We start from the raw sequence: 26,453 nt of genomic DNA, 5'->3' as shown, positions 1-26,453 counted from the left end.
TTATATATTTCCACTTTGCGAGAGTCCCGCAAAATAATTGTATTTTCACGCAGCTCGCACACAATAATATCTTGCCGCCCGCATCCGCATTCACCCATCAAATATGATAAATGGAGTGTTTAGGGTGCTAGGCAACATGTCCAACGGGTCCGTTTATGTTGCATAGTTTATGGAAGCAAGGTTTCGGAGGTGAGAGACCCAGGCGCTCAGCGCTCATTAACCCTGGCGAGAGCAACCTTAACTTGGCTAGTCCTTCTGACAACTGCAGCTGCCTGACAGAAGCCCCTCCCATGACGCAAATTCGCGTCTGTTGTGTTGTGAACATCACACGTGAACGAAACGAATGGCCTCAAAATGTTCACGCGTCCAATTTCGCGCGAATAGATATTTATTTGCGTCACTCGCGTCTGGTGTGAACGCTGCATAACTGTTATGTGTGCTAAACCGGAACTGAGATACCGTCAACCGGAAGTATCGAGTGTCATGGCGACGCCCACTAAGACTGGCAGGAAAGTTGTGGATACACGATGCAATACAATTCCATTACATTATCCATTGATGCTTTTAGTACGACTACTTTAGCTGGGTGTTTTGTAAATTATTTTTTATCAGTCGCAGCGTTGCATCGCGTGTAACTTTAGTTAGGACAAGTGTTATAAATAAATATATTAATAAGTAATTATATACAGAAGGAGGTTCTCACTCCTTCTTTCCTGAGCTTTTAACATTGGTACCTACAGTGGTGCCGAAAGTTGGGAGGAAGAAGGAACTCTCTGTCAAAGACTGTGGGAAATCCGCCATGCCTTTGAGCTGAGCAGAGTCTGCCGCCATCGACGCTCAACTCGCTCAATGCTCAATGCCGGCGGTCGTCTGGCGTAACTTACCTGCGAGGGGAGCCATGGGAACAAAGCGAGTGCTTTAACCTGCGGGCCACGCCGACCTCAAATCCCACAGAGGAGGGACTCCTTCCCGAGCCTTACTACAAAATTTTTAAAAGAAGCATGTAACATGTAAAAGCTGCTTTGAAAAACACAACAGTTAATTATAAATAAATATCTGCTTACATATAAAAATCTATACTTTTTTAAAATAAATATTTCTTTTGTGAATTACGGGCTATCAGTACTTGGACCCGTAATTGCATCTACGCACTGTCTGGGTTTCTTCTGTTTCTCGTTCTGCCTCTCATGATGGTATCTTATTTTTGTACATTTGTAGGTTGTAGGATCAATCTTTGGAACCAGTCGTGGAGGATGATTTTTTCCAAAGGAATCCGTTTTGCTGGATCATTTTCCAAGCATGAAGAAATCAGATCTCGGCATTCTGTGAAGAAAGAGGGGAGAGATGTCTGGTTTTTATTTTAAGTTTATACTTTGTGTAACTGATCATATTATTTTAAGCAGTAATAAAAGTTTCTGATCTATCCAAATGCTCTCACCTTTGGAAATGTCTTCTGGGCACCATTGCCTGACTAACATCTCAGGGAGCATCAGTCTGTTAGGGTAAAGCCCAGACACCATCACGAACAGCAGAACACCTAAAGAATACACTGTTGCAGGTTTGCCATGGTACTTTTGATGATCAATGAACTCTGGGGGAGCATACATTCTTGTGCCTGGAAGAAAGAGCGATATTTTGTTAATTTTTCTATTTTCCACAGCTTTTTGTGTTCATTATATGCAACAGGTCATTGATCTTCTGCTGTTTAAGGTTACTTGTCGTATAATAATACATACCCCTAAATTTCAAATAAGCAGACTTCTTCAAGTGTCTTCCACAGCCGAAGTCTATTAATTTGACCTGCAAAGTGTCTGGGTTGATGAGCAGGTTGTCCAATTTGATGTCGCTGTGGAAAACGCCCCTTTCACAGCATATTCTTGCCGCAGTCACAACCTGTCGCATCACAACTCGTGCTGTCGATTCCTCGAGTTTTCTGCCATGATTCGCTAAAAACTTCAACAAATCTTGGCATGGCTTGTTCCGCTCTAAGATCAGTATGTATTCATCCGGTGTCTCGTACCAGTCCAGTAGCTTTATTATTTGAGGAACGCTGGGGCCTTTGTTTAGACGAACCATCAGAGCAACCTCTATTGGAAGTGAAGTTAGACCCTACAGGAGAGATGATAGTTATACGAAAGTGAGATAATTAGGGGATGCGGTTTAACTTAAAGGTGTCATGAACTCACTTCTTTTTTTATACTGTCGTCTGAGGTAAACGAATGACATTTTTGTGTTTTTTACATTAAAAAAAAATCATAATGAATAAGTAATAGGCTATTTTCTACACTGGTTTTGAGGCTCTTCTGAACGCTGGGTTTTGATGGGCGTGCCGCACTGGAAACTTGGAAGGAACCGCCCACAACTAGGATTGGATAAGATTTGCATATTTAATGAGCTTTTGCTCCCCTGTCAGTTCACATGAGGGAGGGATTGTTTTGACACACGTGCGCGCCCTTCAAATGTCAGCTCAAGAGAGTGAACAGCACAGATCAAGAAAGGAATATTATTTCACTATTTAAGACTCACCGGCCTGCCGACGTGCTTACGCTTTGGTAGCCCGTCTGGGAAACACATAGCCCTGGGACGCTGGGCTTTGCGAGCCCTGGCCCACACATATCCGAGTCTGATCCCGAATCGCAATGAACCAACAAATAAAGGATTCTCCAGCCTGTGACAGCGTGCTAAGGTATGTTCTGTTAGACACGTATACATAATCAAAACAATCTATTACAACAATAGGCCGTGAAAAAATATGGACGACTCGACATAATCCGTTTACGCTTGCCAGATTCAAAGCTTTCAGGCACGGCGCTGACATCTTGGGACAGAGTCTGCGCAGTAGCGATTTCGGGACCGGAGTTGTGTAGTAGAGAGCAGGAAGTACTGCTGCGATATCAAAAGCCCGCCCACACTCTCGCAGATGCAGAACAATTAATTATGTTGGTGTGAAATAAACAGTTATGGAAATGTAGAAACTAAAGCTCCAATCTGCTCCCAAAAATCCAGAAAAAAGTCTATTAGTGCCTCAGTGACAACTTCACTCAGAGAAGACGTCAGTCTCAGCTGTCAATCATGACATCACACACCCCGTTTTTATAGCATCAAATAACGAACTAAAACTAAACTTATTTAAAAAACGAACACTTGAAATCATCGTGATGATAACTGCCTTCAATGACATAAACTAACTTTGGGGGGGAAATATTTGAGGTATAATTTTATTGTTTTGTTTGCCTCGTGTCCATTAGAAAACACAGAGGGCCAACTATGAGAGGGGCACTGCAGGCTTGATAACAATGCAATACTATCACATATAAAAAACATGTTTTACTGAAATTAAGCGAACTCACATATAATGTCTTCCCCACATAAGCAATATCTTGCTATCTTCAGCATGTTTATTGCTGCTGGCTAGCGCGATCCGAACAGCTCCATGAGTCAGTGGGCGGGGCTACTGAATTAGACGTGCTTATTATTCTGTAGAGGTGTGTTTCGTCAGTCGATGACGTCAGGGTGGGGCACATTCTGAGATTGATCGTTTTCTGGGCCTGGTGTCTATAAAAGCTTTTGTTTGACTTCCTAGGAAGTTTTTAGCTCTGAAACTTACAGTATATTCTAATATTAACATGACCTTTTATATATCAAAAGCTCAAGGGAAAGTTGATTTCTCAGTTCATCACCCCTTTAAATTAATTACTACAACACAATTATGTCCTGCATTTGGGCAAGTAGGTTTAAAGACTTGTAACTGAAACAAATTTAACTGGAAATAGTTACTAAATTTGCAGTCGCATTTACTGTTGACCAACAGAAAGCTGCTTGGTCAGAAAGTTCATACACTATTGACTATAAAGCTTTTTTACCTGCAACATTTTGTTACAATATCCTACTACATGCTAATGTGACCGTATACTCTGAGATAAATAAAACAAAGAGAGAAGCGGCTTACTTACAATACGGACTTTGTCCATGGATTCTGACTTAAATACATATTTGATTGCCACCTGTAAAAGAAAGGACATTTTTTTTGTTAGAATGGGTTAAAATTAATGAATGAATTTTCTGTGCAGAGGTCACATGACTACAGTTATGAACTTTGATGTAATTGTTGTTCATTTAAATTCCAAGAGAATATTATAAAATACCTCTCGTGAATCGGACAAACGGATTGCTTCATAAACACATCCAAATGCTCCTTGACCCAGAATTTTCATAAATTTAAAATGCTGCATGATGTCTCCTGATAATAAAAAAGAGGTACATTGTAAATTTACAGTATAAACCATAAAAAATGCTGATTAAAGATTACTTTAGAATGGACACATTGTTGCGCTGCCTAGCACAATGTCCAGAAAAAAGTTTTGTGAGTCAATGTTGGGGCTTGTGATAGTAAACTGACCTGTCCTTCCCTTTAAACTTAAATGGATAATTTCTTTCTCATTCTTCCAATAAGTGTTGTCCACTGTCAAAGGTGAGCTGTTGTTATTCACAGTCACAGATGGGACAGTCGGAGAAGTACTGAAGGCCTCTTGCTCTTGTCTGGGAATGTCCGCCTCCTGCACACTGGTGAGGGAAGACACGCAGGTGTGCCAGCTGCACACTGAACTGTTGTCACATGACAGATAGATGCTCTCTGTGATGCTGTTCTGTTCAGCTTGACCATCAGAGCTTCTCTCAGGCTGTTGGTTGCAGTCATTTTGACTCTGTTGGGCCTTGGCATTGCTGTTCTGTTCAGCTTCACCTTCAGAGCTTCTATCAGGCTGTTGGTTGCAGTCATTTTGACTCTGTTCAGCTTCACCTTCAGAGCTTCTCTCAGGCTGTTGGTTGAAGTCATTTTGACTCTGTTCAGCTTCACCTTCAGAGCTTCTCTCAGGCTGTTGGTTGCAGTCATTTTGACTCTGTTCAGCTTCACCTTCAGAGCTTCTCTCAAGCTGTTGACTGCTGTCATTACTGCACTGACTCTGTTGGGCTTTGTTGGAAGTTTTCTTGGATTTCCAAGAAAAAGCCCATCTGAACCTTCCTTTCTTCTTCTTTTCTACTCTCTCTGGGACGGGTTTTTGTGGCGTACATGAAGCAGTATCTTGCTTTACTACGTAACTGCGAGATTTGCACTGGCCCATTGCCCCAGTTGTCTCTCTAATGTTATGACGCAAACTTGTATCACAAGCTGACTGAACTTCAATAGCACAGACTGAATGAAAATACTAAAAAGCAAGAAATATAACACAGATTGAGCGATAAAACACAATTTCTCACCACAGAAATACCAGTCAGACAGCTTGAACAGCGACAAACTAAAGGAAATGCATGAAAGCCTGAGCAAAGTTCCACAGTATGAGCGGCGCACTGTGACGTCACAAGCTGTGAAGCGCGGGCGGTTGCCATGGATTTTTTCCCGAACGTTTTTGTCAGCTCAGAAACCATAACTGCTAATGTTTGGGCATAAGATGGTGTTTACATGTCCTTCACATGACAGGTGTCAAGATTTGATTTCAAAGAGTCAGATTTCCGGGGTTGTGTCAAGATCTGTGACCTACCAGATCATTTGATCCTAGTTCGTGAGCTAAAATGTGCACACAATTTACTTTTTTTCTTTCTTTTCTTTTTTCCCTTGCACATCATGTGCGGGACTCCGCATGAATCAGCACTGAATGAATGGTTTCCTAACTCATTAAGACAGACCCTTGCTGCCACCTACTGGCTTAACAATATAAGTGTTGAAAAACAGTGCTGAATTTGTTTCTCAAAATCAGGAATGCCAATTGCCAAAAATATAAAATATTATTAATGGAACAATAATAGTCTTTATAAACGTTACATGTGTGACATATATTAATTCTAAGTTTTAAATTGTATTTCGGATTATCTGTAATTTGTGCTGAAAAAAAAAAGCCTTAAAAATTATATTGCAATCTAATTTTTGCTCTAAAACTTATGGTATATAATTGTTATAATAATTGCAACAAAATAATTTGTAACTAGTTAAAATGAGAACGATTACATTTTACAGATGAAATGCAGATTTTTTTTCTGTTGTAATCTGTGCTCCGGCATTTCTTGGATTTTTCTATTTGTTAATGTTCTTATATTTAAATGTGCCAGTCATCACATCATTTGCACGTGCTGTACTAATTGGATGTCTTCCAATAAGCGCTAAGTAAGGTGTTTAAAAAAAGAAGAAGCAATGTGTGAAGCAGAAAACTTTACGACTTTTTACAACGCCATTTCAACCGGAAGCCACCACCTATTTTCTTATTTGAAAGAAAAATTAAATTCCATTCATTTATCCATCCATTCCAATAATTAAAGTCCAAATGCCCAATCTGTAGAAATTGTAGAAATAAGTTTTATTTAGGCCAAGATAATTTAGACTTTTACATTTTTATTCAGTATTTTGAACTCAAGACACTCACTTCAAAAAGCATAGACATTGCACAATTCCAGTAGTATCCAAATTTCAGGCAATTTCAAGCAAACGTTAAAAAAAAGGATGCATTAAAAATATTGGTGTCAGATTATTATATGCATTCTGGATAAAATATGATATTTCTTAAGACAATTGGTAGAAAAAAATGTACTATACTATATACTATAATGCTATACTACTTATAAAAACGATCCCTGAAACTGTTTATTTATAGGAGTAGTTCACTTTAAAATGGAAATTACTGATACTCTCCCTCAAGCATTTTAGGTGACTTTCTTTTTTCTGATGAACACAAACACAATCCGAGTTATATTAATAAATATCCTGGCGCTTCAAGGCTATAAAAGGACAGTGACAGAGACCACAAGTTTGAAGCTCAAAAATCTAAGTGCATCCATCCATCCATCCTTCTTCTTTTTCTTTCGGCTGTTCCCTTCAGGGGTCACCACAGCAAACCATCCACCTCCTCATCTGTGCATCCATCCATCCATTCATCATAAATGTACTCCACACGACTCTGGGGGGTTAATAAAGGTCTTCTCAAGAAAAATATCCATATTTAAAACTTTATAGGTAAAGCAAGACTATAACCATGTCTTAGACATTGGGGGGACCAAAGTTGTAGTATATATATATATATATTTTTGCGTGTGTGTGTGTGGGGGGGGGGGGGGGGGCATAACATTTGTATAATGACATGGGTTTGACACAGGTATTACAAGGAGAGGGTGAAATATGAGGACATTGGCCATGTCCCCACTTTTCAAAATGCTTATAAATCATACAGGATACACAGGAATGTTTTTTTTAGAAAGTAAAAATGCAGAATGTTTCCTGTGATGGGTCGGTTTAGGGGCAGGGGCAGTGTAGGAGGATAGAAAATACTGTTTGTACAGTATAAAAACCATTATGCATATGGAATGTCCCCATATGTAACAAAAACAAACGTGTGTGTGTGTGTGTGTTGGTCTTATTAATTTATATAAAGGAATTAAATTATTAAAGGATTAAAAGGGATCTAAGGAAATAATTTGGCCATTTCTAATTATTCGGGGGGACTTGTCCCCCTCAATGTTGGTGTTACAGCCCTGAGCTAAAGTAAAATAGTCAGCCTTGTTCAAAAAAAACTATTCTCGTCGCTTCATAAAATGATTGTAGAGCCACTGTAGTGAGATGGGCTTTGTAACGACGTCTTTAGTGCCTTTATGGGTCTTCAGAGAGGAAATGTCACTGGTGTCAATGAAGGCTTTTCTGAGCCATCGGATTTCAACAAAAATATCTTCATTTGTGTTCCGGAGATGAACGGAGGTCTTACAGGAGTCAAACGAGATAAGGGTAAGTTATTATTGACAGAATTCTCTCTTTTTTTTTGGTGAACTAACCCTTTAAATTGGGGCCCAATGACATTCTACTCCCTTCTTGTGCTTGTCCCTAGTGGCCAGTCGATGAATTGTTCTTCGGGAGAAACAGGGGGAGGTTGTCGCTTGCGGAACGGGTCCCTTTAAATCCGCTGTAGAGTCGAGCAGGTGGGCGTTCCCCTGCGCAACACAGCGCTGCTGGAACTGAGCGGAATCATTACAGATACTTTCAGCTTGTGCTCGACGCTTTAGTGAAATGCTGCAGCTGAATGACAGCGTAGATCCTGAGAGCCCGGGTGCGGCTGTTTTACACCCGGGGGACTGCGATGATGGGCTGGACGTAGTGGCCCGAGCTGGATCTTCAGTGGCCTGCTGCACCCCGCTACAGACCCTCACGCCTTTCCATGTTCACAACCCAACCATGCGAGCTAAAGTCAAAGACTATTTCGTCTTTAGGGTGAGTACGTAATCCAGTATTTGCAACAGAACATCCAGACTCGGTAGTCAAGGTTGTAATCTAGGGAAATGTTTTATTTGTTACTGTGTTGATAAGACAGGATGTATGTCAAAACCTAGGAAGCTGCCTATTTAGACAGCATGAATGTGCGTCATCCCAGCTAACAATTTTAGGTTATAAGAACGTTTCCCTAACGTTCCCATTAAGTTCTAAAAACGTTTTTGAACGTTCTAGGAACGTTGAAATGTCCAGTTTGTGGAACGTTGTATTAACGTTCTCATTAGGTTCTAAGAACGTTAAATAACGTTCTTATAATGGTGTGGCGTATGATCAAATAAAATATTCCGGTTTTCTCCTTTAATGTACTTGCTTTTGTTTATTGACATCTTATACTTTCTTAAAAAAAGCTAAAACCACTTTTATAATTGACTTTTATATTTATATTACATTTATATTTAATACATAATTAGTTTACTAGATTTTTCTTCTGATTGTAAAAAAATAAATATATACTCGAAAATAGCATTTAAGTGTCATTAAGTTGTCTCTGGATATACAAATTATGTATCTGAAGTTTGAGAAAAAAGCTGTATGACTAATTTGTAACGACTAATACTTTTTTAAATGAAGTAACGTTTTTAAAACGTTCCACTAACAATGTAAGAAAAACGTTTTATAGGTAACGTTTTTAGAACGTTACTCAACAGCAAATAACGTTGGCACAACGTTCTAATAACGTTACTGCAAGAACGTTTTTTGATAACTTTGAGAGAACTTTTAGAGAACGTTAGCCAACGTTCTGAGAACGTTCCCTGTTAGCTGGGATATGCGCTTTCATCGAAGAAGTGCAGCGACATGGAACAAAACCCATAGAGTTTAACGTTCTGTACTTTTTAATTTGACACGCGTTCTGAGAACGGGTCATATATGGCCAAAATGCCCATAATGCTCCGCCTTTGCTCGAAAATATGGTCTGCGTAGGGAGCACAGCATCTTTTGTGACCTCGCCATTAATTTGTGACCTTTAACAGCAGTCTCTTTTGAGCTGGAATGTGCTCAAATAGCAGTCAGAGAGCGTTACATACAGTGATCTTGTTACTAATAAATTATGAAGCCCAACTAACATTAAACAACTTGATACATTACACTATGATAGCATTCAAATAAAGTTGATTAGTGCACATTTCTGTACCAATGTTTACAATGAGTCAAAATAAATACGTTTGCTTGGAATTTTAAATGTACTTGCAGTATGTTAAATTAATGGTTATATTTATTTTACAGTACATGTACTTACAGTGTACTCACAGTGTACTTATCCAAGAATGTAGGCCTACTGGTAATATAAGGTAGCCTGACAAGTAGGGGGACCAAAGGGTATGTTTCTGAGGGACAATGTGGGACACTGCCTGGCGCGGTGGTGCCCCACCCCATGGGCAGACGGGCAGATAGTGGTTTACCCATTTCTAGCACATAGCACCTTACATGGTATAATAATGTCCTACTCCCCTAAACCTGTGTAATTGCTGATATATGCTCATAAATAGGCCAACCAATGTGTATTTTTAACATATTTTGAACATTCAATGAATTGACAGATGCACTTCCACTTAGTTTACTTTAGCTATTTTACTTCATTTATTGTTCATTACAATTTATTCACTTTAAATAAATTATAATATAAAATTACAGGATTAACAGAAATTGTAGTTCCTCAACACCACAGGAACAGTAAAAAAAAAAAGTGTAAAGTTAAAGTTAAACTAAAAGTAAGGAAGTAAACTCCAGAGGTTCATGGAACGAGAAGGGGAGGAAGGATGGTGAACTTACATGTTAGTAAAGTCTGCACTGCAAAAAAATGTGTTCTTACTTAGTATTTTTGTCTTGTTTCAAGTCTAAATATATAAAAAAATCTTACATTAAGAAACATTTACAAGACATGTAAAAATTATTGTCTTGTTTTGGGGAAAAATATCTCAAAATTAAGCAAAATAATCTGCCAATGGGGTAATAAAAATAATCTTGTTTTCTGCTTGAATTAAGATTATTTTTCTTAACCCATTGGCAGATTATTTGTCTTTTTTTTTAAAGCAAATCTCTCTTAGTTTTGAGTTGTTTGTTCCCAAAACAAGACAATTACTTTTGCTTGATATTTTTTTATTTATATTTTAGCAACAAACAAGACAAAAATACTAAGTAAGAAAAGCATTTTTTGCAGTATGAATCTGTGTTGTTTGACATCGTATTTTAGTCTCAATGTCTGATTAAAAAAGACGCTTTGCAAAGGTTTTAACCTCGTTTTAACTCCTACGGTGCCCGATTTAGTCCAAGATTAACATGGCAATCCCCCTCTTCACATTCGACACGGTGCCATCGAGTGTTAAAACGCGAAAGGCGAAGCTTGATTTAACGGGTATGTCCCTCTTTGGCTAATGTACTTTCAAGATGGAGGGGCAACATGGTGACCGGCATTTGAACCCCTCACCCGTATGTATTTTCAATGGCATATTATAAACTTATATACTTTATTACTTGAAAGAAGTAAATATACATTAATGAGCACATATATTTTTGAAAGAACTAAGTGTTTTTAGCTAAGAATAAACTAAAAAGTTACACGGTGTAGCTTTGATGATTGTGGTGCCTCAGACTCCATTTTTCGAATAGGAAAGGGCAAATCTAAAAAGTTCCAAGTGTGTCTGGTATGCACGTGCGTTCGCTGTCATGACAACAATGAAAAAGTTGACAACAGCAGTTCAACTGAGGGGTGGGTGTGGCAACAGACTTTGAGAATGACTTAAGTGCCGTTCTTTGTTCTTTTCCCAGAGAGAAGATTAACTCCAAGTCTTCCAGAGTCGCAGTCATTGTTGATTAGAAAGACCACTGTTCGCCAGTTTCTGTGTTTACTAGTAGCACGCAAGCGCAACTCTGTTGTCATTATGTTAATCCCCGCCCACCGACTCTATACACGATGTGATTGGCCCGACCAGAGTTTGGCTTTTACAGCTCAGACGTGTATTGAGAGTTGCTAGACGAAACTTGTGGCAGATTACATTTGCTGCCGCTAGGGTGCACCTAGATTTCTACTGACATGGGTTAAAGTGCCCCTATTATGGTTTTTTGAATATTCCCTATCATGCAGTGTGTAATATAGCTGTTTATGAATGTAAACGTTTTGCTAAGTTGTCAAAAGTACATGAGAAAGTTATTGTCGCCCAAAAGAAAGAATCGACTGAACTGCCTAAACGAGTCATTTGGAATCCAAATCCCACTGCGTTTTGGTTCTACATCACTAGAAAATAAATTTGCCTTATACCCGCGTCCCACCTACTGCGTTGTCTGCTTCTTAAATCTCATTATTCGCAAAATGCTTGCTCTTGAAAGATAGGTCAGTACTTGGTTTATTTGGACCAGCTTGCTCCTCAGAATCACAACCTGTAAGTATGAATAATTATTGAAGTATTTTGTTTATTTTGTGTTCAAAATACATAGTTTTGTGTTTTATTTTGTGTTAAAGCTGCACTATGTAATTTTTCCATCCGCTAGAGGGCACCTATTCAAAACAAAGGTGCAGTTTGATGACGCCAAGTTTGAGCGCAGAATCTTGGGACATGTGGTCTTCACCTCACAGCCAGTGGAAAAGAAGCAGGATAGGACTCATGTTTATGGATGCAATTATTAAAATTACTGTAGTATGAAGCAGAGCAGGACCGTGTGTTGTGGAGCTGAGCAAGCCCGCTGGAACGATTGTTACGCAAACGCACGCCTCGCGAGCATCGGGACTTTTATTATGACAGGACAAAGTCTTGGGCGCCATTTCCGCTTTTCCGGTCATGAGTATGAGGTAACGCAGCTCTGTTTATCATATTAGATACTAGGGGTGTAAGAAAATATCGATACACGTGAATATCACGATATTATGTTTAGCGATATTGTATCGATTCTCAAAAACGCTGTATCGATATTTATATATTTATTTATTTACATCCAAGATTCGTGGCTTTGTGTTCGGTTTAAACCAGACTGTATAACACCCAACCGCTAGATGGCAGTGTTTTCTCAGAACGTATAACTTACGCAGAGCTGGAGAAGCAAGGTAAAAGTGTATGCATCGCTAGTGTTTACATTAGCAAACCCAGCTCTCAAGTTGATAGCCTTATTCCGCTCCTGCAGTATACGGAGCTGAAGTGTGGACTCCTTTTGGCTTCAGCTAAAAAGAAGCCACTAAGGAAATCGACAAGAAGTAATTTTTCACATGTATTTTTAGTATACCATTGAATAATGACTGAATACATAAGCTTAATCAACAAAATATTGTTTATTTATTTCAGTCCAGCAGACCAGCGCAATGTTTGCCATTAAGTTTAGCAAAAGCATATTTGTGATATTTGAGGCTCGATGTACTGCGGTGATACGCAAATTCCTTGTTGTATAGCTTGCACACAACCGTGCTCTTGTCGACGCTTCCATTCTTTCGCTTTTTTAAACAAAATTTCCCATCCACGGGGCCAAGCAAAGCGGTCTCATCAGCTTCTTCGTTCATGTTCACTCATGCCCTGCGTCTCAATCAGCTCCCTAGTTCACTAGTCAGGGCCCTGATCAGGACATAAGTCAATGGGCTGACTCCCTGATCAGTGCCCTGACTACTGAACTAGGGAGCTGATTGAGACGCACCCATGGTTTGTTATTGTCGTGACTCCGGAGCGATAGTTGGTGTTCCAGTATAATCGGTCCGTCGAAACTCATTAATTTAAAAAACGTTCCGCGCTGCAAAAATAAGTGTGGTTAATTTTTTATTTTTTTGCGTAATTAATTAACGCGTTAAAGTCACCTAATTAATTCATCTTAATTAACGCGTTAAAGTCCCGGCCCTATTAAATATAAAACAAACAGTCATTCAGTCATGAAATGGACTGCACGTTCTGTTGTTAAATAGCCACTGCTATACTGTGAACCTTTAAAACATTTACACAAAGAATCCTCCAGTCACTTTACATTTCCCTTATACTTAGATTGCAAAAAATATTGATAAGTGACATAAATTATACTGTATTAATTAAATAAAATACTTTCTCGTGTTTTAGGCATATGGTTGTGTTCTTCATTCTTTTAAATGATAAAAAACAAAAACACACAAAAAATACAGATTTTGTATTTTTTCAGATTCTGGCAATACACAGCCAGATTCTTGGCAATACACAGCCCTACTAGATACATTTAAGTGTGTTTAAAATGATGTTATGACATTACTTTTTGCGTTCGATCAGCGGCTGCTGTGACACTTGTTCACACTGCTAAGAGTAAAGAGCTACTGCAAAATAAAACCAGAGGGTAACACAGATATGACGCAATTGACAGGTGACTCCGTCAGACATCCCGGCCCTTGGTCCTAAAATTAGCCTGGGAAAACCCAGATAACTTCTGGCAAATTTAGATTTGCTCTGCAAGTAGTCTGGCAAAGAGCTCATTCAAACTAGGGCTGCACGTATACTATAGTGTGCGTCAGGGTTATTTTTAGTTTATTAATTTGACGACCACCATCTCCGTAGTGAACGCGCCTATAGAGAGAAATGCACATCATGGATTACACAATCAGAGAGTAGCCTATTTCTTTTCGTTTAAATTGTTAAAAGACATTTCTAGTTTCTTAAGATCTATTTCATGTCTGCGTGGCGTACGCTGAGTTTCGTTAAATTAGGATGAGATGCGCGCTCCAGTTCACGAGCAATGCGAGTGGCCGCGAGGGCGCCTGCACGATTAGAGCATGTAACGTTAGTAAAATATGCAGCCGAGAATGATTCACACAGACTCAGCGTTTGACTCGCGCGGCTGGCTGATGAGCCTCTCCCGGCAGAGAGTTCAAGCATCTATGGACTCGTCCCTTCAGCTCTGGCCATCTTGCTTTCAGTCCGCGATCAGCTTTTTTGTTTTCTTCATTACAGTTAAAGTAACCTCTGCTTTTCTCTAGTCATTCACAAGTTTCTCACTTCAAACTTTCTTTCTTCTGATCCGTTATGCACAGCGCGCGGCTCCCGCTCTGCTTCTGCCCTAATGCGACTTTTAGTCCAGTGCGACGTATGTTATTTTCCTCTTCATGACGCATATTTTAACTGATGCGACTCATACTCCGGAGCAACTTATAGCCTGAAAAATGCGGTAAGCACTGCATTGCAATACTTGCATTTCGCCCTGTCACTCTCATTTTTAAAGTGCTCCCATGCTTTCTTTGCCCGCTTAGAAAGCTGGTCATGACTTCTTCTTGTGGATACTACCCTAACCCTATGGATACTACAAATGTCTGGGAGCGCTCTGGCGGTCTCTAGGGGTGCAAACATATATTACAACTAAATTCAAGGCACGTCATTGACGCCACTTAACCGAGCAAAATGTTTCACTCGGTTACGCAATTTTTAACGGTTAATCGGTCAATCGGTTAACCATGGACACCCCTAATTCAAACCCATTTCTAATCGGTGAAATTGCGGCACCAAACAGAAACGTTGGGGTGGGCTTTACACGATAAGGACAGCACAGTGACGGTGAAGAAGATTTTGTACATTACAAAGATGGATGCCGTCGTGGAACATCACTCGTTCGAATCAGCTATTGCGTCTGTTTTAAGCTATTTAAACCTTTCCTTTTCGTAAAAAAAGACAGTTTGTCTGTTTCCTTATAAAGGTCCAGAAATTTGTGTTTTTTTCTTCTTTGACAAGTTTTTTGCCAGGTGGCTTTTTTTAATTATGTCATTACGTTGTCTTGACGCCAGCCAATCGCTGCATAGCTGATCGGGGTTTCGAGAATCGATGCATCTGCCCTCTTCAGGGAACACAGGCACGAGCCGTGATCTCAGATAACTTAATCCAGATATTTAAATCCCATCTACAAATTCATTTGAAGAACCAAATTAGCCAGAGATCAGCTATCACTATTAAAAGATCTGGGATCTGTCAAATCATCTCAGACGTATTAAGCGAGGTACGAAGAACGGGCGACTGGACTGTAAAATAAAGTGCTACCATATGAATTGCTGCTTTGTTTGCATTGCAAAACACTTCTGTTGATGTTGAGAAGGGGATACGGTTTAGGTTAGGGACCGGTTTGGTGGTATGGGATAGGGGGTCTGAAATGTTAACATTTTAAGCTGGTTAATTCGTCACTAGAAATGATCGCACTAGAATTACTCTAGCGCATTGCATTGTAAGCCGTACGCAGTGTTGCTATGTTATTTTCAGCACATTTTTTGCAAATATTCTGGTTTGTGAATTGCTCATTTCAGAAAGTTCTGGTAAATTATGAAATCCTAAAGTACCGCATGCTAGTTTTGTGCGTATGTGTGGTTTCCACTTGTTGGAAAATGTAATCATACGTTAAGAATAAACTTAAATGAAAATTAATTTATGCATCATTTATAAATTTCATTAAAAAAAAATTATACACGCATACTTACATATGTGTGGTTAGTGGCCCAGTGACTTTATACATTAGAAACAATTGGAGCAGTGTGGCTTTTTGTGTTTGATCTTAAACTATGTTGTCATCTAATTTTGTGGCATATAACTGGTTCTCAACTATGAGGTTGGAGCCAAACTTCTAAGGGGACTTTAAAGGGTTACTTCATCCAAAAATGAAAATTCTCATTAATTACTTACCCTCAAGTCGTGCGACACCCGTAAGACCTCCGTTCATGTTCGGAACACAAATGAAGATATTAGTGTTGAAATCCGATGGCTCAGAAAGGCCTTCATTGACACCAATGCCATTTCCTCTCTCAAGACCCATAAAGGCACTAAAGACGTCGATACAAAGCCCATCTCACTACAGTGGCTCAACGGTAATTTTATGAAGTGACGAGAGTAGTTTTTGTGCTTAAATCGAGATGGGGCGAATTTAAAACAATTTTTTGAACCGTCATGAATCAGCGTATTGATTCATCATTTGGATTGTGTGTCAAACTGTTGAAATCACGTGACATTGGCGATCCGAATTCTTACGGGGGTCGAACAACATTAGGGTAAGTAATTAATGAGAGAATTTTCATTTTTGAGTGAACTAACCCTTTAAGATTACTTAAACTGACAAAAAAATGGTGCTAGTTCTCAATATATGTTTAATATGCAGTGTTTGAATAAAATCAGTCATGTTTTTGTGACTGACCATTTAAATGTTTCTTTTATTGCATCATTTATATGTTTATAATTTTTTTTTTAAAAAGTAGAAACTAATTATCTCATGTTGTTATTATTATTATTATTAATACATACAAAATGTATAATTTAGATGCAAGTAGCCTATACAAATCAATAATTTAACCATTCATTTTATAGTAATGAACCACCTGGAGTTCTCTCTGTATAGATTAGAGCATTCATTTTTATTTTCTACCATTAGAAAATTTGCTCTGTACTGTACCGGTGTAACCATCTCGTGGCTGTTATGATGCCCACGATGATAGAGAATACAAGCATGCATTCTTCAGTCACAAATCTAACACAGGAGAAACAAAACACAACCACATTCAACATAAACAAGGCTGAACAAAGAACCAAGGGAACTAAGGACTTATGCTGTCTTCATGTGTTATCGTAAGTTTGATAATTCCCACTTCTGAAGTCGAACTGGGATTTCATTTACTGGAGGGGAGGGGATACACCTGCAGGTCCAGTTTTGGCCACAATCTTACACACTCTGCGTCCCAATTCGCATACTATCCATACTAAATAGCCATACTAAAGAGTCATGTGACTTGGAATCGAGTCAGACTCGAGTCATGAATTTGACTCGGACTTCAGACTCGACTCGACAAAATGTACAAAGACTTGCAACTCGACTTGGACTTTAACATCAATGACCTCGTGACTTCACTTGGAAATGTGCCTTTTGACACGGTTTGTGTTTTTTTGGGCTTATTTAAAAAAAAAAAAAAGTTTTCTTTACTTCGTAACTTCGTTTCTTTACATTTATGGTCGCTGTTTTGTCCAAATACATTGCCTGACACTGACTGCGTCCCAATTCGCATACTATCCATACTAAGTAGTATTCGAAATAAGAATTAGTATGTCCCAAATCGTAGTATGTTGAAAAGAGTGTTCCAAAGATACCTGGATGGGTTACCATTTCCGGTCCGAATTCGAAGTACGGATCGATGCGCACTCTAACGGCTGACATTGCCCACAACCCATTGCGAGTTGGACGAGGATTTGATTAGAACTACAAACGCGGATAAAAAATGTTAAAAAACTACAAACATGACGGATGTGCGAGTCCGACGGTTAAGTAGAGAAGTTTAGATAAAGGGGTTTGAGTGACCAACTATCAATATTTAACCTGACAAAAAATAGATTTATTCAGTGTTGTCCACATTTTATTTCACCTGCAGCAGCATTGTGAACTTTTGTAATGACACGTTTGGCCGTTAACTTTTAAATGCATCATTAGAGAGTCTCTGCATTAAAGACCCACACATGGCAGGTCAACATGCGGCTACATTTTTCTCCGATACAGTAGGAGATTAAACTGAATGTGGAGGATTTGAACTGTGTGATGATTGACAGGGCAGTTTAAATAGTGATGGGATGCACGTAACTCAGTGACAGAGTCCGTTAAAGATGACGAAGTAGTATGTCCCGAAGCTTGCATACTTTTCTGTTACACACTCAAAAGTATTTACTTTTTCTTTTACAAAAAGAGTACATACTTTTAGGACATAGTATAAGTTGGCGAATTGGGACGCAGCAACTGTCTTCTCACAGCTAATAGCCATTCAATGCAACGATACAAGTGCTGTAGTAATTCGTCCTTATACATCCCGCAGCTTCACGTACTTCTGTAATTTATTTGCGTTAACTGTGTTAAATTATTTTAACGCATTAACGACTTTAATCGCATGTGTTTAATGCGTTAATGTCGACAGCCCTAATTTTTATATATATATATATATATATATATATATATATATATATATATATATATATATATATATATATATATATATATATATATATATATATATCCATGCTGATTTGATGTAGTTTCAAGCATCTAACATATTTGCTCTGTTTGTTCTCGTCCCAGCCAGGAACCATAGAGCAGGCAGTCAATGATATCCGCACGGTGGCCTTGCCTTCAGAAGACGGAGAGGTTCTTAGTGTGTGGCTGCTAGCAGAGTGAGTCTAATGCTGTCCTTTCTTATGACGTCCACAGATTGAAGCATAATATCAACAAAGCACAAGTGTTACTAATCCTGCTCTGGAGTAGGGTTTCATAACCCTGGGTAAAAAGCGGTACTGACCCGCGGGCTTCTGTATTACAAGTGTAACGTGTTCCTATACCCAGGGTTAAAAGCAGGGTTTACAGCGAGGATAACCCGGGGTTAAAGTGTTACTTCAGCGATTAGCATATGGCTTTGTATCAGTAGAAACCCTGGAGTATAATCAAATGATTGTGCTCCTTCCCTCTCATATCCCTCTGAGACGAGAGATTAATGCATTTTATTTCTGGAAAAATTCCTCAATTTGCGTGATCTTTGGAATGTTTGGCCAGAGGCTAAAGACTACAGCCAGCAGAGGGAGCCATTTCCGCATGTTTTGAACCCGGGCATTGGGGGATGGAGATCACACTCACAGCACTCAGCTCAGCTGCAGGCATTATTTTAAACGGATGCTGAGCACTGTAAGTGTTTTAACTTCTCAAATTAATTTCTATGAAAGTTAAGCTTCCAAAGGCATAAACTGAAAACACGCCAGACTGAACACGCGTTGTGAATGTATGCCACGAGTGTGGTCGCTATTACCTCAGCTCTCATCACGAGAGCTCATTAGCTCATTTATGACGTTAAATGTAATCTGACTCCTGCAGCGTTAGTGCTGTGAGACTCACGCGGCGACTCGATCATTATATTGAACAGACACTTTCAGTATTTAATTGTGTCTGTAATCCAGTAGCGGTGGAAGTGAAAGTGGTCTCAAAGGGCAGCGAAGCATTCTGGGAATTGTAGTCTTTCATCCCCATGAGCCAAAAATATATTTTCTGTCTTTTCTCAGTCTAGAAGGCACCAAATGTAAAAATAATTTCACATTTCTACTACATTAATGACCCAGTTTAAATGCAGATTCATCTTCCCGCCTTTAAGTGCAGTGTGAAATCACTATGTAAATACAATGGAATGTGAATATAGTAATCCGCCAGTACTATAACATGCATAAAAATACTGTGATATTACCATCTAATAACATCAGTTATGCATGTTGCAGAGTTGTATTGGACTTTCAGAATGAAAAAAACTGACAGATGTCCATTGAACCAGATTAATTTCTTCTTTATATTGTACCACAGAATTGATCACTGGAACAATGAAAAAGAGAAATTGGTTCTTATAACTGAGAGGTAAGTATGTCATCATTGAAAAGGAGGTTTAATACATTAGCAGCAGGAAGCCAGTATTGAATGAGCTGCTTCTGTTATATTGTAGGTCTTTGTTGGTGTGCAAATATGACTTCATAAACCTCCAGTGTCACCAGGTCATCAGAATTTCTTTGAATGCTGTGGACACGATCTCTATCGGCGAGTTTGAGTTTCCTCCAAAATCCCTCAACAAGTAAGATACTTTCTTTCGCAAGCAGAAAACACTATTCTGTTGATGTGATAGTCATTTTTGCGATTGAGGCGCGGAGGCTTCAGTTATTGACAGAAGTGCTGCAGGCTTGGTCCAGACCTTTAATGCATTGAGGAGACTTTACAGTGCTGGACTCAGGTTGGGTGGTCAATACAAGATCTTGATCAAAAATGATTGCACCTCTTGGTGAAAATAAATCACAACATTCATTTCCACAAAGAGCTGTCTTTTTTTCTTTTCTTTTTTTTGTGTGGAATATGGCCATGGTTATTTATGAAATGAAAACTACACACTACATCAATTAGGGTTAGAAGAACTTTTGCCAAACATATAACATGCAAGTAACAAAATAATCACTGCAATAATGATCCAATCATTGCCTTTAGAGGGCCTTTAAGCATTTGCCTATTCAAATCCAAATAAAATCCAAACTTTTTTTGGCAGGGAGGGCTGTATATAACAACATTAAAACAAAACAATGAGATTTAGGTAGTATTATAACTGCAGGATAGTTGTATGATCGTGTGTGTGTGTGTATGTGTGAAGGAGAGAGGGAACCGGAATCCGTGTCCAGTGGGATAAGCGACCAAGACCTTCGTTCATAAACCGCTGGAACCCCTGGTCCACTGACATACCCTTCGCCACCTTCACTGAACACCCCATGGCACACGCAGATGAAAAGGTGGCTTCCCTCTGCCAGGTAAATGCGCTTTAGTACAAGTGCTGTCAAAAAAAAAAAATTTAAATAGAAAAAAGAAGCATTTAACTATTGAAATGTATTGGCATAAGTATTGTATTTTTTATAATAAAGTTTATTTTACAGTGCAGTTGTATCTTGGAATAATAATAGTTATTATTATTATATCCCACTTAGTGCACAATCAGTTCCTGTTGATAGAAAAATACTTGTCTAGGGTCAAAAGTAAATGAACTTAAAAATAGAATCAAATGTTATGCTCTGAATGCTTTTTTTAGGCATTTTTTCCCTAAAATGAGAAATTATAGAATTGTGCCAACACAGTAGGTGATTTTAAAACCCTTAAATGAAATTTGACAAAACGGTCCTTATTCTATATCCATAACTACTTTTTCACAATTCACAAAAGGAAAATGTAAGTAATAGGGCTGCACAGAAATGACGAATTATAATTGTCGATTATTCCCTTGAAATTGTAATTATAATTATTAATTACAATTATCACAATTGCCATTGAAAGATGTTTTGAATAGCTTTATACCATTATTTGAAAAAACTGCATGCGATATTATATATGAAAATAAGCAAAATGGAAAACTTGTATTGGTTTTCTTTAGCATTAAGTCTCAAATTAAATAAAAATACACATGGTATTATAATGGTAAACTAAAACTAAAAACCCTTACAATAAGAATAATTTAAGTTTTTGTTAATTTTTTTATTGTGCTTTTGAACGATTATAATCCATAATTGTAATGATGATTAGAAATTTTAATTAATTGTGCAGCTCTAGTGAGTCCCATCAAAAATGTTCTGATGTCAGTTTAGGATGACATCAAGCCCTACATCAAGAATTCTTTTGTAATTTCCCATTCCCCAAACTTTTGAGAAAAATAGGTTTCAAAGTTTTTGAAAATAACGTGAATTTGTGAAACCGGTTATGTGTATGACATGTTGAGTCTGTAGGCATGTAGTTGGCCTGGCAGCGTAATACAGCGTTTGATTACTCTTTATTTTAGGGTAAAGTAGCTACATTTTAATTACTCGAATAAGTATGCAGTAATAGTAATTTACTACATTTACTTTCTACAGGGTTAGTTACTCGTAATTCTGCATAATTTACTGTTTTTATAACAGTACGTACATGTAGCAACTTGTAACTGTCACCTAAAAATAAAGTGTTGCACATTGTTTAGATGTTGTCACTGAATCATGTGAACGGGGATCGTTTTTGCAACAATAGCCCTATTCGGACGGTAATTGTTACTCGTAGGATCGTAAGGTTTTTTAATCATTTACAGGGGCTAGTCTGATTTTATTTCCGTCCGAATCCAGAAATGTATTGTTTCTCTCCCACCACCCGCGTAAAAATCAGCCGAATTACCTACTGTTTTTTGACAAACACTAAGTTCGTATGGTAATTAAATTGCTGTCCGATTCCACATCTCTGAGTTTAAGAAAAGATTGCTTCAAAATGAACTGTTTATATCCTTTTTGACCACTGCGGAGCACCATATTTTTGCATTTCCCTGTAATTTGGATGCACTTTACAGATTTAGCCTACAGTTTTATTACTGAAATGCTGGAAAGTATTTACAAGAATAAGCTTTCATCATCACTCAAAAGAGAAAGAGAAGAAAAACACGTAAACATTTGAAATAAGGAGTTATGATGGCAGTAATTAACGTTATATGGGTTCAATTTGCAGGATTGTATTAACTTATTTCCGTTTATTTCTACATTTTTAAAATGACATCTTCCTTTTTTTAAAACAGGAGATTTAAGTAATCAAAAATGTCCTATCATTAAATATAATTTCATTCTTATTATTCCAAGCATATGACATTTTCAAGCAGACAAACAGTCATTCTACTGACCACATGAGCAGTGTTCCCAGGTGCGGATCACGAAACATGCTCCTCCACCGTGAATAAATCGCCATTAGGGCTGTGCGATTAATCGAAATCATAATAAAATCGCGATTTAAGCATGCACGATTTCTAAATCGCTTCATAGCAAGATTTCTTTCCCCCATGCTATCCTAACCAATCAGAATGCAGCTCGCCTAAATTGAGGGCGCATATCATACACATGAATGGCATAACATATGAAATAAAAAAATATTATAGGCTAATATTTAAACAAAGCCTAAATAAATAGGCTACGTTTTCTTTAAAACACAGCTGACAAGTCGGCGCATTCTGATGGACATTGCGGATATAACTCACAATACAATAGACATTTTCAGCCATACAGATATGTGCAAGACAATTATAAACTATAAATTGTCTACTTTTATTTGTGTATGCTCACTCCAAACGCTTTCTTCATTTCAATAATTTATTTTGTTTCTAAATTCAGTTCATATGTCTAACAAATGAAATTCAAAGCCAAAATATCGAAAAAGAAGAACCTTTGAGTTACCACCATGCATATTCAAACATTTCCTTCTTCTAATTTTAATGAATGTGTGGATAACACGACTTCCATTAAAAAATAATGGCTATTGCGGTGCTGGGATATAGCTACACAAACTTTTTGTACTTTAGTCTGGGTTGTATTTTAGTTTTTTTTTTATTTTGATTACCCACATTAATCAGTGATGCGCGCCGCGGGTTGATCCAAAATGAGCGAGTGCATGCGGTCATCCAAAAATATTGTTTATGATATTCGGGTCGGGTCGTTTGAAATAAAGATGCCAATTAAACCGCTGTAATTTATAGAGTAGCCTTCTAGACACAATATTACTATGAAATACATTGACAAGGATCGGATCTTCTGCGTTCCAGCATCAGTGCAGCCAGTGAGCGCACATTCAGCTCCGCAGGTCGTGTCAGAGGCGAAACCGGCTCAACCCAGAGACGGCTGATTCAATATTATTTCTACACAGCCCGAGGAAAGCTAGGTAGGCTAATCTTCTGTTTCAGACTACCAACGGCACCTTATAGCGCTTTTACCCTTTCCTGACGCGGGACAAAATGCTGACAGCCAATAAGCCAACAGCTTATCAAAATTCTCGGCCCTAGTCCGACTGGTCTGTTTTTTTTATTTTTTTTTACATTATTGTAGCCATTAAAATAGTTCAGTTTTGTTTTTAGTGTCAAAATAGTTATATTTAGTTTCGTTTCTTTATTAAGTTAATTTAGAAAAATGTTTAGAGCAATTTTTTGTTTGTTAAATTAAAGTTTTAATTTTTTTAAGTGACTACTAGCGACCGACTGAGTTAATCGCATGTTTAATCAATTTAGCCTCTCGAATCAACTCTTGTCTTGCCTAAAATCCATATATATAGGCCTAAAACACTTCAAGCATCACAATGTTAGTTAATTTAGCCTACTATTAACACCACAGTAAAAGGCATTTTTGACGAGCTGAGGCAGGCTGATGCAGCTCGCGGCTCTCGCAAACGAAACAAGCTAAACAATCTAAACTAATTTAAACAATTTTAAAAAAAAAACATGCAGGTTGTCTTATACCTTAGACCTCCGCAAAATGAATATAAATCTGATATTCAATTCCCGTATTATATGCTTATTTAACGGCGTTCACATCAACAAAAGCAAAAGATTCATGATGCTTTTTATTCAGCAGCTCATTTCAAATTCAAAAACCGCAATATGAGAGAGAGAGAGAGAGCGACCTAAGCACTAGTAAGATCAAGAACATCAGTCTCCTCGGCTGTGAACCGCCATCCAAGTGCACGAGTTTTATCACTAAAGTGGCATGCACATTTTTTTTAAGGACGTCTACATAAGAAGCAATTACTGTCCAAATAAGGCTAATGTTGTCTATACGTGAAAAACGTAAAGGGAAATCTTTTCAGATTTTTGTACTATTTGTATCATTGTTGTGTAAACATACCCTTAAAGGTGCCTTAGAATGAGTTGAAACAATATGTTAAATTGTTCTCTGATATCTACATAGAGGGTATGTGGCTTATTTAAGGGCAAAAATTGTCCAGAGACAATCAGGCTCTGATTGGCTGTTTCACTGCACTGCTGCTCAATGACAGCTAACACATCTATACCATCCGTCATGGCAATGATTTGACAATGATAGCTTCTCAACTTTGAATCACGAACTGAACTCGGTGGCGCGTAAATATGTTGTTTGTACAGTAACGTTACCGTTTGACAGTAGAGTACTGATTTAAAAGTCGATTTATTTAGCCAAACAAAGTAATGTAGAAGCCACTCAAAATAGTCAGTGTCATGTTTACTACACACCCGCTGCAAAATAATCATACTTCAGTTCTCAAAAATGTATATTTATTTAACAAATTGACTAGAAGCCTTGTCAAATGACTATCGTTTCAATTTAGATGGTACAGCAGTAGTAAAAAGGTAGTTAGCTTCTGAGTTATGTGTTAATGATGAAATATAGGCTAATTTAGATTTCAATCTGTCAAAAAGGATCGACATGCGTATCTAAGGTTGTATTTTATATAAATATTAACTTTTGTCATTTGACAAACTGTTATGTGTGCTACTTGGAGTTTCCAATTGTTACTTTACTAGGATCTTGCATTGGATCTAAATGTTCTACCTGTTCTGCCTTCTTATTTACATAAGTAGGAGGCAATGGTGTTTGAGACTCACAGTATGTGATGTCCATGTACTGAACTCTTTTTATTTAACTATGGCAAGGTTAATTCAATTTTTCATTCAAGGGCACCTTTAATCTCAGATGGTAAAATTGTTCAGTGTGCTCTTCATACTTTATGCACAAGATGACAGATAAAGATTTCATGTTTCCATTTCAGCTTGAGAATTTCAAGACCCAGCTCATCCAGGCTGTGAAAAAAGCCCATAAAGAATTTCCCATCCCGGGGCGAGCCAATGGCGTGCTGATACTGGAGCGGCCACTCCTTATCGAGACTTACCTGGGCATCATGTCCTTTATCAACAATGAAGCCAAACTGGGCTACGCCATGACAAGAGGAAAAATCGGCTTTTAACCACTGAATTCTCTCTCCATCTCTGTCATCCTTCAGTCAAGTGCTGTTTTTGAGTGATACTGCTACACTTGAGGATGTAAGTTGAGTACATACTTGTTTTGTTGTTTGGATGTATATAGCGTGTGAAATGTGCCAGGCAGTAAGACATGGTCACTGCAACAGGATGTGCCTGGATGAACCCGATGCCAAAATACGTGCCCTCGTCTCTAGTCACATTGTTTTATGTAGTAAAAAAAAAAAAAAGCCTTTCTAATGTGGCCAAATGGTTTAGAGAGGCAGTTTGTGTCTGTTTTATGGCATGCTTTGATGGCCATTTAATATTTTTTGACAAATATTGCGGCACTCAATATTCGTTTGTAGGTTGACTGAATGACTTAAGGAAGCCTTTTCCAATTTCGATGCGTTTAGGGTTCACCTGACTTTGTTAGGGCTCATTTAGGTAAGACACGGTCTTGCATTTCAAAACCACCTAGACTATGTGCACTGGAATGGAACGCAATACTCGTAGAAGGATGCTCAAAACACAAGATGCGATGCAATGACCGAAGACATCTATCTGATAACTATAGTGCAGATTGAATAAAAAGTAAAAAAAACTTCCAAAAGCGTTTTACCAAGCGACACAGTTAAAGCACATTTTGCTTATTAAAGCATTGCCACCAAAAATATAAATAGCAAATTATAAAAACGTTCTGACCTCAGGGTTAGGGCTAAGACTTGTTGTGTTCAAGTTGTTGAATTCTGAACATTTACTTATAAATGTAGGATTTACAGTTGTGAAATGGGCGATATTTTCTTCCATATTGCGACAAATCAAGTGTAGTGGATTATTGAAAAATAAAAAATGTGAGGGGACTTGTTCTATGCATAGACAGTTGATTGGATGTTGAGATGTGGGTGCAGCACTTAAAGGGGACCTATTATGCCCCTTTTCACAAGATGTAAA

General features: G+C 38.1%; 2 protein-coding genes across 2 annotated transcripts; one reads left to right on the top strand and one right to left on the bottom strand.

Annotated features, from left to right (window-relative positions):
* Window positions 1-1,198: 1,198 nt before the first annotated feature.
* On the bottom strand, window positions 1,199-5,120 carry LOC137038483 (serine/threonine-protein kinase pim-2-like). Its single transcript, XM_067413068.1, has 6 exons — window positions 4,400-5,120; window positions 4,146-4,240; window positions 3,954-4,004; window positions 1,737-2,109; window positions 1,439-1,615; window positions 1,199-1,323 (listed from the first exon to the last, which is right to left on the bottom strand). Exons 1-6 carry the CDS (start codon window positions 5,118-5,120, stop codon window positions 1,199-1,201), a joined length of 1,542 nt encoding a protein of 513 aa, XP_067269169.1.
* A 2,776-nt stretch (window positions 5,121-7,896) lies between these two features.
* tprg1l (tumor protein p63 regulated 1-like) lies at window positions 7,897-26,453 on the top strand. Its single transcript, XM_067413111.1, has 6 exons — window positions 7,897-8,242; window positions 18,314-18,405; window positions 19,574-19,624; window positions 19,710-19,835; window positions 20,400-20,553; window positions 25,313-26,453. Exons 1-6 carry the CDS (start codon window positions 8,042-8,044, stop codon window positions 25,505-25,507), a joined length of 819 nt encoding a protein of 272 aa, XP_067269212.1. The 5' UTR covers window positions 7,897-8,041; the 3' UTR covers window positions 25,508-26,453.

This window comes from Pseudorasbora parva, chromosome 13 (assembly GCF_024679245.1).
Source record: "Pseudorasbora parva isolate DD20220531a chromosome 13, ASM2467924v1, whole genome shotgun sequence".
NCBI classification, from domain to species: domain Eukaryota; kingdom Metazoa; phylum Chordata; class Actinopteri; order Cypriniformes; family Gobionidae; genus Pseudorasbora; species Pseudorasbora parva.
This window is presented reverse-complemented; position numbering and strand designations above follow the sequence as displayed.

Excerpts from the sequence above, each read along its gene's own strand:
- LOC137038483 (XM_067413068.1), bottom strand. The coding sequence starts at position 5,120 with ATGGGCCAGTGCAAATCTCGCAGTTACGTAGTAAAGCAAGATACTGCT. Across the intron at positions 4,241-4,399 it reads AAGTTTAAAGGGAAGGACAG|GAGACATCATGCAGCATTTT; the intron begins GTCAGTTTACTA and ends TTTTATTATCAG. Across the intron at positions 1,616-1,736 it reads TGCTTATTTGAAATTTAGGG|GCACAAGAATGTATGCTCCC; the intron begins GTATGTATTATT and ends TCTTTCTTCCAG.
- tprg1l (XM_067413111.1), top strand. The coding sequence starts at position 8,042 with ATGCTGCAGCTGAATGACAGCGTAGATCCTGAGAGCCCGGGTGCGGCT. Across the intron at positions 19,836-20,399 it reads CCTCCAAAATCCCTCAACAA|GAGAGAGGGAACCGGAATCC; the intron begins GTAAGATACTTT and ends GTATGTGTGAAG. Across the intron at positions 20,554-25,312 it reads AGGTGGCTTCCCTCTGCCAG|CTTGAGAATTTCAAGACCCA; the intron begins GTAAATGCGCTT and ends TTTCCATTTCAG.